The 16978-nt window shown below is 36.3% G+C and overlaps 1 protein-coding gene across 1 annotated transcript; it reads right to left on the minus strand.

The window, feature by feature from the left end:
- Positions 1 to 294: 294 nt before the first annotated feature.
- Positions 295 to 16955, minus strand: RMI1 (RecQ mediated genome instability 1). The gene is made up of 5 exons (XM_065879512.1): positions 16769 to 16955; positions 16225 to 16229; positions 11817 to 11877; positions 3148 to 3243; positions 295 to 2389 (listed from the first exon to the last, which is right to left on the minus strand). Exon 5 carries the CDS (start codon positions 2351 to 2353, stop codon positions 473 to 475), a length of 1881 nt encoding a protein of 626 aa, XP_065735584.1. The 5' UTR covers positions 2354 to 2389; positions 3148 to 3243; positions 11817 to 11877; positions 16225 to 16229; positions 16769 to 16955; the 3' UTR covers positions 295 to 472.
- Positions 16956 to 16978: the final 23 nt, after the last annotated feature.

Here is a 16978-nt window from a genome sequence, read left to right on the forward strand (position 1 = left end):
GTTTTAAATATAACAAATATTTCCAATCAGCAAAACAAAAACCAGCAAAACAGTTTGTATCTGAGTCTGACATTCTAATCCACTGGATTTACATTTTTTCCTAATAATATAAACAAATCTTTTGGGGTACTCTACACATTAGAAGTACTCAACTACCTATTTGTAATTGTTAACTTTCAACAGTATGATTCATCAGTAAACACCAATACAGTACTTTAGCAGTCACCTTATGTGAAATAACAAGTGGAAAACAAAATTTCTCAACAACAGTGGGTCATCAAATTGCTTCAGCAGTTACTATAAAAAATTTATTTAAAAAACTTACATACACAAACATAATTAAACATTTTAAAATTAGACTGAAATCAGTTATGAAATCCTTTTCCCCTTTTACAAAAAGAAACTTGTGAAAGTAAAAGGACAAATTTAATTCTAAATATTTCCTTGTTTTTTTAAATTGTTTGCTAGTAAATTATTTCTTTACTCGCCTCTTTAGGTTCTCAAGGTGTTCCACATTAACATCTTGTAATGCCAGTACCGTTCCCTTAGACAAGGAGGGATTCAATGAAATAGTCATTAGACAGCACAAATCTATTAGATCTCTCTGACATTTCTGCAAACCTTCCAGGAACTTTTGGTATTTACAAGGATCCTTTTTTAACTGTTTCATTTCTAGTACTGAAAACCCTATCAGACTAGTAAGTATTTCATCTACAAAGTCTACATCTAGATATGCAGTACCATCAGAAATTTTTGCTGTTATACTCCAAATGCCACCAGAACTTGAGAGATTTCCAGTTAAGGTTACAATAAATGCTTTGACTTTCACTGTTGTAACTTCCTTTGGTTTGCTGGCCATTAGAACAGACAAATAGATAAAAGGTGGAGAATATAAATCCATGGTGATAGAAAGATTAGTGCTATTCTCTGATGATCTTGAAGAACAAGTCTGTAAGTGGTGCTCATTTTTATTAGAAATGTGTGAACAACTTTTTGGTACATAATTGACCAGCTCTCCGTTTAATATTTTATTATTTAAGGAATGTCCATCTGAACTGCTGGTTTGTTTTATTTTATTATATGTCTCTGAGTTGTTATCTTTATTTGTAAAATTATGGGGTAGGGGTACATTATGATTAACTGAAACAATACTACTGTTTTGGTCTCTAGCAGATGGACAACTAAAATATTTGTCTTCATTAGTTATTTGCTCAGATAAATTTTTTTCATTCCAATTATTATTTCCATTTTTGCAAATCAAAGAAAAATTATTCAGAGTATTAGATCTATGTGAAAATGTCTCTATACTTTCATCTGTAGTTCTGTTCAAAGTCAGTGGCTGTAATTCTTTGGTCTCTGTTTGTTCTTTCTGGACAGCTTCTTCTAAAAGCAAGGCCTCCTCCAATGAAAAGTCATCTAATTCCTCATCAGTAAAAAGCATAGACTGGTTTCGTGGTTTCTCCTTTGATATTGGAGAAATAATAAGTCCTGGTTCAAAATCTGACTGTCGGATGGGAACAGTATTTGAAGAACTACCTGTGCTGAAACAACTTCTTTCCAAAGAGGTGTTATTATTTGCTGCAAGCTCATCGTTTTCATTAAGACTTGCCAAGAGTTCTTCATCAGAAGGTCCTAACGCAGGATGCAGAACATCTGTAATTCTGGGGATGCTTTGGTTAGAATTATTTGGTATGACTGGAACTATAGGATCAGGTTCCCCAATTAATCTTGCAAGAACTTTTTCTTGGGCATATTCCTCTAAAAGAGCATCTACTTCTCCTCCCAACACCTTCACATTTTCTGGTTTCAATAAGAGAACACCAAGACGGAAAGAAATGTTTCCATAAATCAAAAGTTTTGTACCTGGAGGAAGATCACTATGAAGAGCTGGAATAGACTGATATTCCATCCCCTGTATTTGCACAATTCCATCAGTGAGCTGTAGCATCAACATTCGTGAAGGCTTTGCTTCCCAAGGTTTTGGGGTTACTTGTGTTTCAGCTGTAATTAGGTCATTGGTTGTATTCTTTCCTCTCAACTTTTGTATCTGGGCATACGCAGGTTGACTTACATCAACCAATGAATTAATCTGCAGAGCAAAATATCCATTCAGTTCTCCTTTTGGAACTTCTAAAATGCCATCAGGTAAAAGACGATGCTCCAAATCTCTCAGATCAGTAAGGAGCCATTGCTCAAACACTTGTTTATTCATTTGTGCCTGACTCAAATTAACATTATCATTTTCTTCTTGGATCCAGTTAATACAAGCTTCCAGCCACATTAAAGGCACTTTAACATGCCATGTAGCTAAAAGCCAGGTTTCAATTCTTAATGCAATACTAGCTATACTCATTTCTTTTATATAAAAGAAATATTAGGCATCTATTACCTGAAAACAAAAAAAAATTATGGTAATTCAGTACATCTAAATATAGTTTCTATAATTCTCTACAATGCACAAACAGGAGTAATCAAACTTTTAGATTTTTCTCTCTTCAGCACCTTTATAATTCTTTGACTTTCTACATGGCAAAACTTCAAATGCCACAAGTAATCAGATGGTAAAATAAGAAAAGCAAAAGGTTTGAGACAAGATATACCTAGGTTTGAAGGCTAGCTCTTCAAACTATAAGTTCTGTGATCTAGTATAAATTTCTTAACTTCTCTAACCTAATTTTTTCATCTATAAAATGTCAGTACCACCTCCTATCTAACACAGTTGTTGTGAGGATTACATGATTAACATTTGTAAAGCATAATGTCAGACCTACGAAATACCTGTAGTAATTAGTTATGTTAATAATCAGATTCTAATCATTTAAAATTTAGCTAGGAAACAATATTTACTAAGGTCCTTCCTATATCTATAATTCATACTCTATTAAAACTTATACCATTGTATTCCATAAAATTATAACAAGTAACAATAGATTCTGAGCTGATGTAAAGCATCTTATTTGTTTGGCTAAATAATTCTCAACAGTCCTATCAGGTAAATATACTTCTTATTTTCTCAGTATGATAAAAAAGTAGCCAAACACTAAAGACTAACCTTTTTTCACAAAAGTATATTTTTTCCCTCTACAGATGAAGATATCTAAGAGTTCGAATTTATAAAAGTTTTAACATGCCCGTAAGAAAACTTACCATTTGGAACAGAAGCACAGGATTTGAGGACGGGATTGGAACTGGTTGTTCAATGGAGTACTTGTAACCTCTATTGCTCAGAAATGGCCCTGAGAGCTAAGACAAGAAGCAGTAAGGGTTATAAGAGGAAGCTGCAGAAAGAATCACTGGCCTATTTTCATAAGTGCAAAGTTTGATGGTATGGTTTGAAGGTTCCTATTATCAATCAGGGTAGAGTAGAGGTAGTAAAGAATAAAAACATGAGGTTTGGAATGAAATAAACAAAAGCAAGTTACCACGAGAAACTCAGACACTCTACCTTAGCTTGTTTCCTTCCCTTTATACTTACTTCATAGGGCTACTGTGAAAATTAAAGGATAGGAGAAGATGGCGGGCAGAGCACCAGCATAGGCACAAATCAGCTGACCCGAGGTGGCAATCCAATCATTTAGGCTGTTCACTTAGGCCCCAGCAATGGTTGCAGGCCAGAAGCAGGCCACCCAAAAGGCGTCCGAGGCCCACAAGCAACCTGAGGCTGAAGCAGACCAAAGTAGCTGAAACTGAAATTGAACAGTACCAACTGCAGAGGGAGAAAGGTTCAAAGCCAGAGAAGCTGGAGCTCTAGGATTCCATGGCAGGGGCAGTACTGGGGTAGAAAAAGAGACCCAGGTGATGACCATTCTCCAGATCTACCTCTGGCAAAACAGGGATGAAAGCGCTAGATAACCTCTTGGCCTTTGTCTGCTACATCTAGCCAGAGATCCATGAAAACTATTGCATAAATGCATAGGGGAAGAAGCTCTGTTCCACGGACTGGCATTTTAGATGCCTTCATGGAAAATGAAATTCTAACAAAGCTCAAGTTACATTCTTGTGAAAAGGCATTAAATTATCTCTGTATATTATATAGTAGGTCCTCTCACTTTTTGGAAAATAGCAAATCTAGCTCCCTTTTAAAAACTTAAAGGGCTTCCCTGGTGGCGCAGTGGTTGAGAGTCCGCCTGCCGATGCAGGGGACATGGGTTCGTGCCCCGGTCCGGGAGGATCCCACATGCCGCGGCAGCGGCTGGGCCCGTGAGCCATGGCCACTGAGCCTGCGCGTCCGGAGCCTGTGCTCCACAGCGGGAGAGGCCACAGCAGTGAGAGGCCCGCGTATCGCAAAAAAAAAAAAAAAAAAAACTTAAAGCTTATCCAAAGATTTCATTTTTTTAACCTTGCACTTCTTAGAAAATTTAATAGGCATATATTGTGTGGTTTCCCATATCTTTTAGCTAAAGCAACATATATATCAATACTGACTTCTTCTTTTGTAGATGTAGTTTTGTTTGTTTGTTTGTTTTTAATTTTTTAAGAAGGGATTAATTTTTTTCCCCCTAAAGCTTTGTGAAGGTCAGGGGATTTATCTATCAAAAAATAGTAAATAGTTATTTGTAACCTGTACTAAGCAGCATCCAGCCTTAAAACAGTCTTTTCTGGCTAAAGGTTAGAACAATGAATACACTAGTATAATTGTTTGGGCTGCTTTTAATATCTTTTAATAAAAATTACTAGAAGACAGAAATCAAGAATTTGTTACATGTTGTTATTTGGTGTACTGATAATCATTTAAAAGTAAAACCCGGGGCTCCCCTGGTGGCGCAGTGGTTGAGAGTCCATCTGCCGATGCAGGGGAACACAGGTTCGTGCCCCGGTCCAGGAAGATCCCACATGCCGCAGAGCGGCTGGGCCCGTGGGCCATGGCTGCTGGGCCTGCGCGTCCAGAGCCTGTGCTCCGCAATGGGTGAGGTCACAGCAGTGAGAGGCCCACGTACCGCAGAAAAATAAAAAATAAAAAAATAAAATAAATAAAAGTAAAACCCTCTTATCGTGTTAAAAAAAAAAGAAATAAAAAAAAAATGAGAGCCAGTATATAATCTAGCGGTTCAGAGTGCAAGTGTGATGCCAAATTATCTTTCACTTACAAACTCTGTGACCCTAAACAAGTGGTCACATTATTAATTTAACAAATGGTTAAAATTTAAAGGAAGAGTTAGTTATTGTGAGGAATACAAGAATAACATTTTAAAGGAGGAATTAAGAAGGTCATAACTACCAAACTGATAAATCTTTACACCGAAGAAAATAATTGAGAGTACAGATATATAATTTTTAAATTACATGTGAAAAACAATGTAAAAATTCAAAAGTAGGATAGGTCCCTGCCTATCCTACTTTTATTTTATAAAAATAAACCATGCAGAGTCAAATCGGCATGTCTCTAACAAAGAAACCAACAATCTCTACATGAGTCCTCTGATTTATCAAATGGAAATATTTTCTACCTTCTGGCTAAAAAAAGCAAAACACAGTGTGCTAACTTTTGTGTACAAAAGAAAGGAAAATAAGCACATTCTTATTTACTTTATACATAAAGAACCTCTAGAAAGATATACAAGAAACTAGATAAAACTTTAAATACATAGCTACACTCAATAACAAAGAGTAAAATCTTGTGGGCCAGGGCTTCCCTGGTGGCACAGTGGTTAAGACTGCCTGCCAATGCAGGGGACACAGGTTTGAGCCCTGGTCCAGGAAGATCCCACATGCCATGGAGCAACTAAGCCCGTGGGCCATGACTGCTGAGCCTGTGCTCTAGAGCCTGCGAGCCACAACTACTGAAGCCCACGTGCCTAGAGCCCATGCTCCACAACAAGAGAAGCCACCGCAATGACAAGCCCGTGTACCTCAGCGAAGAGCAGCCCCCGCTCGCCGCAACTAGAGAAAAGCCCGCACACAACAAAGAACCAACTCAGCCAAAAATAAAAAATAAGTAATTAATTTTTTAAAAAGTCTTGTGGGCTAGGAACAGAGGAGAAACCTAGAGTTTTAGTGCTGATTTAAAGCCACCAGGAAAAGGAGACTTCAGGCTAAAGCTCCAAGGCTTTACGTTTAAGGGTCCAGTGTGCCAATTATAGGTCAGAAGACCAGAACAGACTACTTGCTAGAACTGGGCCAAAAAAATCTTCCACTCAATACCTACCTATGGCCTATGGAGGAAACAGAGATAACCTAAGAAAGGAAATGAGGCCTACATAACTTGTATAGTACATATAGCATGGTCCAGAACTAGGCTATTCACATAAAAACCCAAGTCTCTAATGACACAGCTGATCTAGAGTTATGCCAGCCAGAGGGTCAGGTTGAAGCAACTCCAAAAAAACACAAAAGGGAAAAACACACATGGGAAAAACCTCTATCCAACATGAGCTCTCAAACCAAAATTATAACATATTTAAGGAAAATCACCACCATAAGCCACATCAGCAGACACAACTAACAGGAGAATTTATACCTAGATAAATCTGTTTTTAAATGAAGAATTTTAAATATTTTTAAAATAATCTTAAATATTTTTTAAATGTCTTTGAGCATACTAAATACACTTTAAAAGTAGGACTAATCCTTAAAGAAGAATAGATGATAATTAAACAGTAACAGGCATTTATGAAAAGTATCAATTGGACATCTTAGAAATGGGAAACAGCCTCAGAAATTTAAAACTCAGTAGATGGGATAAACAAAAGGCTAAAAACAAATGAAGAAAAAACTTACACTTTGGAAATTACATAGAACAGAGTATGAAAATTTAAGAAATTAAGCAAAGAAGGGGGAAAAAGGCTAAGTAGGGAAAACAGGCTTCTACACTGAAGTAATCACAGTTTCAGAAGAAAATAGAAGAGGTGAAGGAAACAGTTTTGTTTTTTTTTAAGATAATGGTTAAAGGTGGTCAAAAGGAACAAATTTCCAATTATAAGATAAACAAGTAATAGGGATGTAATGCACAACATGATGACTGTAGTTAACATTGCTGTTCGATATATATGGAAGTTGTTAAGACATTAGATCCTAAGAGTTCTCATCACAAGGAGAATTTATTTTTTCTTTTCCTTTTTCTTTTTTTTTTGGCTGTGTTGGGTCTTTGTTGCTGCCCACAGGCCTTCTCTAGTTGCAGTGAGCGGTGGCTGCTCTTCCTTGCAGTGCACGGGCTTCTCATCACAGCGGCTTCTCTTGTTTTGGAGCACAGGCTCTGGGTGCGTGGGCTTCAGTAGTTGTGGCACATGGGCTCAGAAGTTGTGGCTCACGAGCTCTAGAGTGCAGGCTCAGTAGTTGTGGCACACGGGCTCAGTTGCTCCGTGGCATGTGGGATCTTCCCAGACCAAGGCTTGAACCCGTGTCCCCTGCATTGGCAGGTGGATTCTTAACCACTGCACCACTGGGGAAGCCCAATTACCTTTTTATCTATATGAGATGATGGATGTTAGCTTAATCTGTTGCAGTAATCATTTCACAGTATATGTAAATACTATACACCTTAAACTTATATGGTGATGTATGCCAATTATTTCTCAATAAAACTAGAAAAATATATATAAATAAAAGTGAAATTTTTTCATAATAAAAAAATAAAGAATAATGGTTGAAATTTTTCTAAAATTCAAGAAAGATATGATTCTGTAGGGTGTAAAAGCTCAATACTGCTAAACAACAAGTGTAAAAATCAACCTGTAAACATAGCATGGTAAACTGTAAAACATCAAGGACAAAGAAAAAAATCTTTTTTTTTTTAAATCTTAAGATTCAACAAGCTGGATCTAAAATTTGAGGTAACAAAAATGTAGAAAATACAAAAAGAATTCAGAGGGAAGTTAAGGTATTATGTTTTGTCAAGGAGGATAATAGAGATTCTGATTATGTTTACTATTTTATAAGAAAAATATAAAAATTATGTGTTTAAGGGTAAAAATGAAAGATTGAAAAAACATTTTTATAATCCCCGCAAAACTCAGATAATAGATTTTTTAAAAGCCATAAAATTCTAAGAACAAAGAAAATGGGAGAAGAAACAATGGCAACAAATTTTGGAAACTGGAAAGCAAACAGATTAGTACATGATTTAGCAGACACTAGAAAGTTGAATTCTAAGGTGGCATTAAGAATGGCTGATATAAAAACCCAGAACCCACAAAAGGCAATACTAAGTATGCCTGGAAGTAAAGGGTACTCTAAAAACAAGATTGATCAGACGATTCTTTAAGACATTTAAGACTGTGGCATCCCTATCCCACATAAGAGGGTAAATTTATGTTATATGTTTTTTACCATAATTTTTTAGAAAGAGAGAAAAATCAAGAGGGAAGTAGAGGAGGAAAAAAAGGAAAAAATAAAATTACCTCTATTTGCAGACGACATGAATGTTTATGAAAAAATGCCAAAGAATGTACAAAGAAGCTATATCACCTGATAAATGAGTTAGCAAGACGCAAGTGTCTTTTTTGTGCTCTTGTGCCACATTTTCACACTTTTGTGCTTTTTGTTGATGATTTCACTATTTAAAACAGCCCCGTAGCATACTTCTGAAGCGCTGTCTAGTGTTCCAAAGCATAAGAAAACTGTGTGAGATGTGTCATATGTAAAATCTGTGTGTTAGATTAAGCTTCATTCAGGCATTAGTTATAGTGCCACTGGTCATAAGTTCAGTTAATGAATCAACAACATATAGTGAATAAAGTGTCTTTAAACAGAAACACAAATAAAACAAGGTTATGTACTAATCAGTTGGTGAAAATGTCATGACCAGAGGCTCACAGGAACCTAACCTTGTCTTTCCCCTAGGAACAATAGTTCAGTATTCCCTAATTCAGTGTTCACAGGGACTTTATATAGAACATAACTACGAGGAATAATGAGACTTGACTGTACGAGCAATGAACAAAGAGTACAATTTACAGTAGCCCTCAAAACTTAAATCTAACAAAATATGTGCAGGATGTATATGCTGAAAACTACAAAATACTGTTGAAAGAAATCAAAGACAACCTAGACAAATGAAGAGATATGCTGTGTTGATGACTCTATGATCAAGTTTCAATTCTCCCCAAACAGATATATAGATTCAATGCAATTCCATTCAAAATCCCAGCATTTTTTTTTTTAAAGAATGGCAAGCTGGGGCTTCCCCGGTGGCGCAGTGGTTGAGAGTCCGCCTGCCGATGCAGGGGACACGGGTTCGTGCCCCGGTCCGGGAAGATCCCACATGCCGCGGAGCAGTTGGGCCCGTGAGCCATGGCCGCTGAGCCTGCGCGTCCGGAGCCTGTGCTCCGCCACGGGAGAGGCCACGATAGTGAGAGGCCCGTGTACCGCAAAAAAAAAAGAATGGCAAGCTGATTCTAAGATTTACATGGAAAGGCAAAGAAACTAGAATAGCCAAGGTAATTTCAGAAAACAAAAAGTTGGAGACTCACACTGAGTTCAAGACTTAGTATAAACTACAGTAATCAAGACAGTGAAGTATTGGCAAAAGGATTAACATATCAGTCAATGGGAAGAGAAGACAGCCTAGAAAATAGACCCATTCATATATAGTCAATTGATTTTGCAAAGGCATTTCAAAGGAAACAGGATAGTCTTTTGAACAAATGATGCTAAAACAACTGAGCATCCATATGCAAAACTATGAACCTCAACCAATACCTCACATCATATATAAAAGTTAAATGGACCACAGACCTAAATGTGAAAACTAAAACTATAAAACATCTATAAGAAAAGTTAGGAGAAAAAATAAACCAAGCTCATAGATAAGAGAGAACAGATTCGTAGCCGCAAGAGGTAAGGGGTGGGGGTGGGCAAAATGGGTGCAGGGGGTCACAAGGTACAAACTTCCAGTCATAAAATCAGTAAGTCATGGAAATGTAATGTACAGCATGGTCACTGTAGTTAAAATACTATATTGCATATCTAAAAGTTGCTAAGAGAGTAGATCTTAAAAGTTCTCATCACAAGAAAAAAAATTTTTTTGTAACTAAGTGGTGATGGATGTTAACTGGATTTACTGTGGTGATCATTTTGCAACGTATACAAATATCAAATTATTATGTTGTATACCTGAAACTAAAAGGTTATATGTCAATTATACCTCAATTTTTTTTAAAGGGGAAGAAAAGTTAGGAGAAAAATCTTTGTGATCTTGGTTTCTTAACAGTGTTCTTAGATACAACACCAGAAGCATAATCCATAAAAGAAATTAATAAACTGAGCTTCACCAAAATTTTAAAATTCTGCTCTGTGAAAGACACTGTTAAGAGTATAAAGACAAGCCAAACACACACAAAGACAAGCCACAGACTGGGAGAAATACATAATTGACAAAAGACTTATATCCAGACTATATAAAGAATTCTAAAATTCAATAGGAAGACAAACTAATTTTAAAAGGAACAAAAGATTTGAATAGACATTTCACCAAAAGATATGCAGATAACGAGTAAGACATTAAGGAAATGCAAAATTGAAATCACAGTGTGATATTACACATCTATTAGCATAGCTAAAATAAAAAATAACTGACAATACCAACTACTGGAATTCTCATACATTGCTGGTGGGAAAGCAAAATGACACAGCCACTTTAAAGAACAGTTTAGCAGTTTCTTAGGAAGGAAAACAGTTTAGCATTTTCTTACAAAGTTAAACTCACCATACAACCCAGCATTACTAGGTATTTACTCAAGAGAAATGAAAACGTATACTCATTAAAAATCTCTATGTGAACATTTATAGCAGCTTTTTTCATAATCACCAAAAAACTAGAAACAACCCACATGTCCTTCAACTGGTGAATGGATTAACAAATTGTTGTACATCATTACAATGGAATACTATTCAGTAATAGAAAGGAATAAACTAATAGATGCAATAACATGGATGAATATTGCTACAGATGGTATCACTCAGAAAATTCATATGTTGAAATCCTAATGCCCAATGTGATGGCATTAGGAGATGGGGCCTTTGCGAAGTGTTTATATTATGAGAATGAAGCCCTCATGGGACTTCCCTGGCAGTCCAGTGGTTAAGACTCTGTGCTTCCACTACAGGGAACACGGGTTCGATCCCTGGTTGGGGAACTAAGATCCCACATGCCGTGCAGCATGGCCAAAATAAATCAATAAATCAATAAATAAAAATAAAGTCAGAATTTTGAAAAGATATTAATTAAAAAAAAAAACTTACAACCCAATAACAAAAAAATAAATAAACAGTAGAGATGTCTCCACATAGCTACTTACCCCTTCTGCCATGGGAGGTTACTGTAAAAAGACTGTCATCTAAGAACCAAGAAGCATGTTCTCATCAGACACCCACTAAATCTGCCATCACCTTGACCTTGGACTTCCCAGTCTCCAAAGAAATAAATCTCTGTTGTTTATCAACCACCCAGTTTATGCTATTTTGTCACAATAGCCCAAATAGACTAAGACAAATGTTAAATGCAGCAAGCTAAGTAAAAGAAGCCAGACAAACACTGTAAAAGTCCAAGATGGCATTATGGAAAAGGCAACACTATAGAAACAGGTGGCAGCGATGATGTGACTAATGTTTGTCAAAACTCATAGAACTATATACAAAAAAGAACATGAATTTTACTGAATGTAAATTATATCCTCAATAAAAATACTGAAGACAAACACCAAAAGGACAGATATTTAATAACTAATTTTCAAACTTGCTGAGGAAAACACAGAATAAAGAAAACAATCCAAAAGAAGGCACAAAAGGAACCGGCAAGCACTATAAATAGAAAGAATAAACAAGGTGGTAGAAATAAGTCTAAATATATCAGCAATCATAATGAACATAGATTAACTCACCTGTTAAAAGATACTCTCAAATTGAAAAAACCAAGTTCAGCTGCATGCTTAAAAGATGACCCTAAAACAAAATAACATCGAAGCATGAAATTAATTAAAATAAGGCATGTTAAAATCCCCAAGCATGATATTATGAGGCCACAGCTGAGTGACATCTTATCCTCAAGACAGAGATCTGTACTTCTATAACCTAAGATTCCCAAGTGCTACTTTATCGCATCTGTTGTCATTTTTTTAACCTCAAAAATTAAGCTAGATCCAAGGCTCTTAGGTGTGCTCATTCAATAGTAAGTTACCTTACTTTCTCCACTAAAATTTAAACACTACAGCACTGGCAAATGGGCCTAGTCTAATTGGCAGAGGTGTTGTAGTAATGAGATGACAGTCATTAAGTAAACTGAAATCAAGACAGTGTACTTTCAGTAGAGTTATAATTATTTAAATGAATTATCAAGTATAAATGCCACAATTAATTAAGTTGTTTGCAGAATGTTTTGTACTATAAATTACTCGGTGTATACAGTATATACCCCTAAATTATTATATGCAGCCATTTAACACAAATGCTATTTTCTACCTGAACCTGTTAAACAGTAGGAGTTAATACTGTTAGTACTTCTAGGAGGATGAAGGAACCAATAAAAAAGAAAGACTGATTGATTGTGAACTGAAAAGGTCAAGGCTGGATAGAAAATGAAAGAAAGGAATTTCAGTGGTGTTAATTCTATATCCCAGCAGTACAGCTGTTTAAACAGAGAACTGAAGAAAAAGGTTTAATAAAAATTAAAACCTCTTATTTGTAAGATTTTTAACTTTTTCAAAATACATACTTTTACATCTGTAATATTATCTAAACCTCAAAATAGTCATTTATGATAGAAAGGGTAGGGATTGTCATCCATTTGGGTGAGAATGTAACAGGCATGAAGATTAAGACATACAGATCATACATGGTAGCAGACGAAGAACGAAATTCTGCTAACCTCCATTTCTATATCATTTTCTAGACCCTGTTCGACTTAAAAGAGAAAGTAAAGCCAATCCCTCATTTACATATACCCACTTGCATATAAACTATAAAACTCATTCATAAATGGCCATTCTATAAGAGCACTACACTATTACAATGAACAGACTTTTCTCAGATCTCATTTAAATGACAAGCTCACCTAGTATATTCTAAATTATTTCCTTTACTAAGTCAAATCAAAGAAACACATCACCTACTGCATCTATCTTTGTAACAGCTTCAAAACAGTGTTATCATTAAGTACTTTTCCTTTTGCTATAACTCTACTAAAATATGACATAAAAGTTTTTTTTAATTTTTAAATATTACAAACTGATATTTTAAGGCTTATGTATTCATTTATTTTATTTTTTTAATTTTGTAGTTATCTCAAACATGCACTTCCTTGTTTGTGTTGTTGCATTCGGCAAGTGACAAAACTCCTTTCAGATGATAGTTGGGACAAATTCTGAGAAACAGTGCTCAATGAACCACAGTGAAATTGTTCTATAAACATGTGGCAGTTCTAATTAATAATTTTCTCCAAATACTACCTTCTAGGATTTAAATTTCCACTTCCAGAGCTACATGATATACTACAATTTTATAATAATGTTATAACTAAATGCACATTTGCTACATAGAATTCTTCATTTAACAGCAAAGTAAGTAAAGTGGAGGGCATATTGATCTGAAACATGGTTTACTCCCCACAACTGCATGTTAAAAACAATTTCAATAAGATGTTTCTACATATAATAGGATTTTTTTTTCCTACAGGTAAAAAAGAAAAGCTTATTAAATTTTTTAATTAAATGGAAAAACTATTATCATGTGGGATTACAAAGTTTAGACTGGGTTTCAATAACCGAGCCCCTTAATAATTTAGTAAATTGTATTACTTGCATCTACTTCTTCAAGAGAATTCCTAAGGTTTTTGTTCCTCCCTTTCTTGAGAAACTGAGTAACCATAGTCACCGCAGGTAGAAGCAACTCAGGGGAGGTGTTTGCTATAGCAGCACAACTTCTCATCTGCTCATACATAAAGAACAGCCCCTGATCCTCAAGAACATCACTGTCCAAGAAAAAAATATGAAAAAGTATACGTTGTTGAAATTGTACATTAAAAAATGTTCACACTGTATGATTTCAAAACTTAATCTTAAGAAAATAATCAGAAATGAGGACAAAGATTTTATGTGCCAGAGTGTTTATCACTGTGCTTTTACAGTTTGGAAAAAAAACAGGAACAATCTAAATGTTCAACAACAGTAAAAAAAATTTTTTTTAATTAAATATATTACATTGGATCCATGAAATAGTCTTCTGAAAAAACATTTTTAAGTACTATTTAATGACATGAAAATATGTTCATATTTTTATTCTGTTAGGAGAAAAGGTCAGATGTAAAACTACATACATCTTAATCTCCATTAATTTTATAATCATGAAAAAAATGTTTTTTAAAAATTGATTTACATCTTGTGCTTGCTAAACTTGGCTGACCACACTAATCTACATTCTAATCTTGACTGCAGGAACTGAGCAGAAGAGAATAGAGTCAGAAAATTCTATCATTTGCCACTAAGACTTAGGCAAATTATGATTTTCAGTCAGCCTCACATATTTCAATTTTTTAAAAAACAGAAAAAGAGGCAGAAGTATTGATACCATCCTTTTGGACATTGTATGTGGCATTCAATAAATAGCTAAGACTTAAAAGCACTAACAAATACTCAAGTTATAACCAGTCCATGTTTCCACTGTCTTCATCTAAAAAATACAGGTGAGTCTGTGTTTTAACTCCTTGGGGATGAGTTTAAGGTAACCCCAGAATTTTGAGAAGGCACTCTGAAAATTATGGGAAAAAAATTTATATTTAATGACTGAAATCAGAAAGAAGTAATTAGTGGAGCTGTTTGTGGATCCTCCATAACCTAATGTAAGGAAAAGACAGAGAATAGGTTTAGGAGTCTGAATCCCATTTCTGCTATGTGACCTTAGACGTGTTCCTTAACTTTTTCTTAACCTCAATTTACTAGCTGAACTGTAATAAGCATTAAACTGCCAGCACAAGGTCTGGCACAAACTTAAAATTTTAAGTAATCATCCAGCTTGCTCGTGTACAATCTCAATTATATTAGTTTATCTAAAGTAAATCCCACAAGCTAAGTAATACTAGCTCTAAATTCATCAGGAATCCAAATAATCATACAATTATTTACTCAACACAGGAGCCACAATGTATCAACCAAGTTGGTAAGTTCTTGAATGAGCACAGATGTAACAGTTTGGCTGAAAATAGAGAATGAAAGGATGGTGAAAAGACAGACTTTCCTCAAGCTAGCAAGTCCCTGAATGAAAATGGTGGAAAAAACAGACTTTCTTGTTATTTAAACAGTAAACCTATAAAGCAAATTAAAAGAGGCAAGGAAGAAAACAAGTAGAAAAAGAAAAAAGAAAAAAACAAACAAACAAAACCTGACAATGGCACCTAGAAAAGAGAAATAAGACCTTTCAGCAGTTAGGGTCCAGTCAAAAGACAGTGAAACTGGGAATAAGTTCTTAAGATAAAGCTGCTTACTTTGCATTCCTGCCCATCAATCATCACTGTTTATCAAGGCAGAAAATGATGGTTGCAACAGAAACACTAGCTTGAAAGAAAACATCATTAGTACAGTACCCCTATATGTGCCTATCTGTGTTAGTGAAGTGTCCCAGGTTTTAAATGACAGATTCAATTAAATGCTGCAAATCCTGACTGGCAGATTAAATCTCTACAATCCAAGTATCCCCAGCCCCTTCATACACTCAATTTTCTTGGCTGAACATTAAATAAAAATCCAAACTACGTATCGTAAAACCAAACACAAGTTAAGTTTTACCTCCCAACAAGACTATGATATTCTTCATGGTGGGGCCATTAAAAAATATTACAACTCAAAGAGCCTTTTAAAAACTCCACAATCCCAGACAGTATGCTCTAACAGTATTTGTTAACTATCCTGCCAGCCAGTAAATGTTGGTGCTTCATGAAGTTCTCAGTTCCTCCTAGAGTTCTCTTCCTGATTAAGCAAGTAAAAGATAAAAGATGGCGGAAATCAGACATTTTTTTAAAATGCTGTTTACATCTAATTTGCAAAGTATTCAAGAGGAAAATCAAGTTACAGCGGAATGAATCAGCACAAATTCATAATTACAAAAAAAAAGTGTATGCTAGCGGTGGGTTTACATCCCATGTAAATTATAACATTTTTATGCTTGAACACAAGTCTGGGGTTATGGGTGAGAGCTGGAGAGCTGAGTCAGGATGTGGATACTGGGTACTACTTACTGGCAATTTCCCAGGTTTGTCACCGATTCAGAGTGACCTTAAGTGCCTTAACAAAGGAAACCAACAAAGCCTGACACAGGGGCCTTAGAAGTAACCGCACACAAAGTATAAACTGAACACGCTAGAACGGTAACATATCTGAGGGCGAGGGTTTTAGTCTGTTTTAATCACTGCCGAATACCTTGACACACGGTGGGCGCTTTAAAGAGGTGAACGAACGCAAAGCGGATGTCTACAACGCATTTTGCGATTTGCATTCATTGTAGGATATGAAAGCAATACTTCCAGAAATTTTTCACACGTAGCGGCAGCACCGACACTACAAAATACTCGTATCGCAGGTCCCATTATCAAAAAAGAAAGAAAGAAAAAGAAAGGAAAAACAAAAGGTTTCGTCAGAACGGAGAGCCCTGTAAAGACCCCGGGAGTACAGGCTCAGCGCCGGAAGCAAAGGGACTGAGTTCTCCCGGACTCCGAGGCTCGCCGCCACAGCCCAGCGGGACGGCCAACAATTCCCGGAACCCCGAGCCGCCAGCGGATAGCGGGCCGCGACCCTCCGGCTGCGCCCCCGGCCCAGGCCACGCCTGACGGCGCCGCGGCCCGTTACACACAACTCGCCCCGCAGCCCGGGCGTGAGGGGAGCACGGGGGAAGAAAGGAGACGCGAATGCGGGCTGTGGAAACGGGGACATTCGCCTGGGCCTAACACCGACCTGGACGTCCCGCCTTCCCCTCGCGCAACACTGGTTCCTGGGCCTCGCGACTGTGAGAACAGGAACCACCACGGCGCGCGCCCTAATCCTTTTTTGCTCCTTCCCGC

The sequence above is a fragment of the Phocoena phocoena genome, chromosome 6 (genome assembly GCF_963924675.1).
Source record: "Phocoena phocoena chromosome 6, mPhoPho1.1, whole genome shotgun sequence".
Taxonomy (NCBI): Eukaryota; Metazoa; Chordata; class Mammalia; order Artiodactyla; family Phocoenidae; genus Phocoena; species Phocoena phocoena.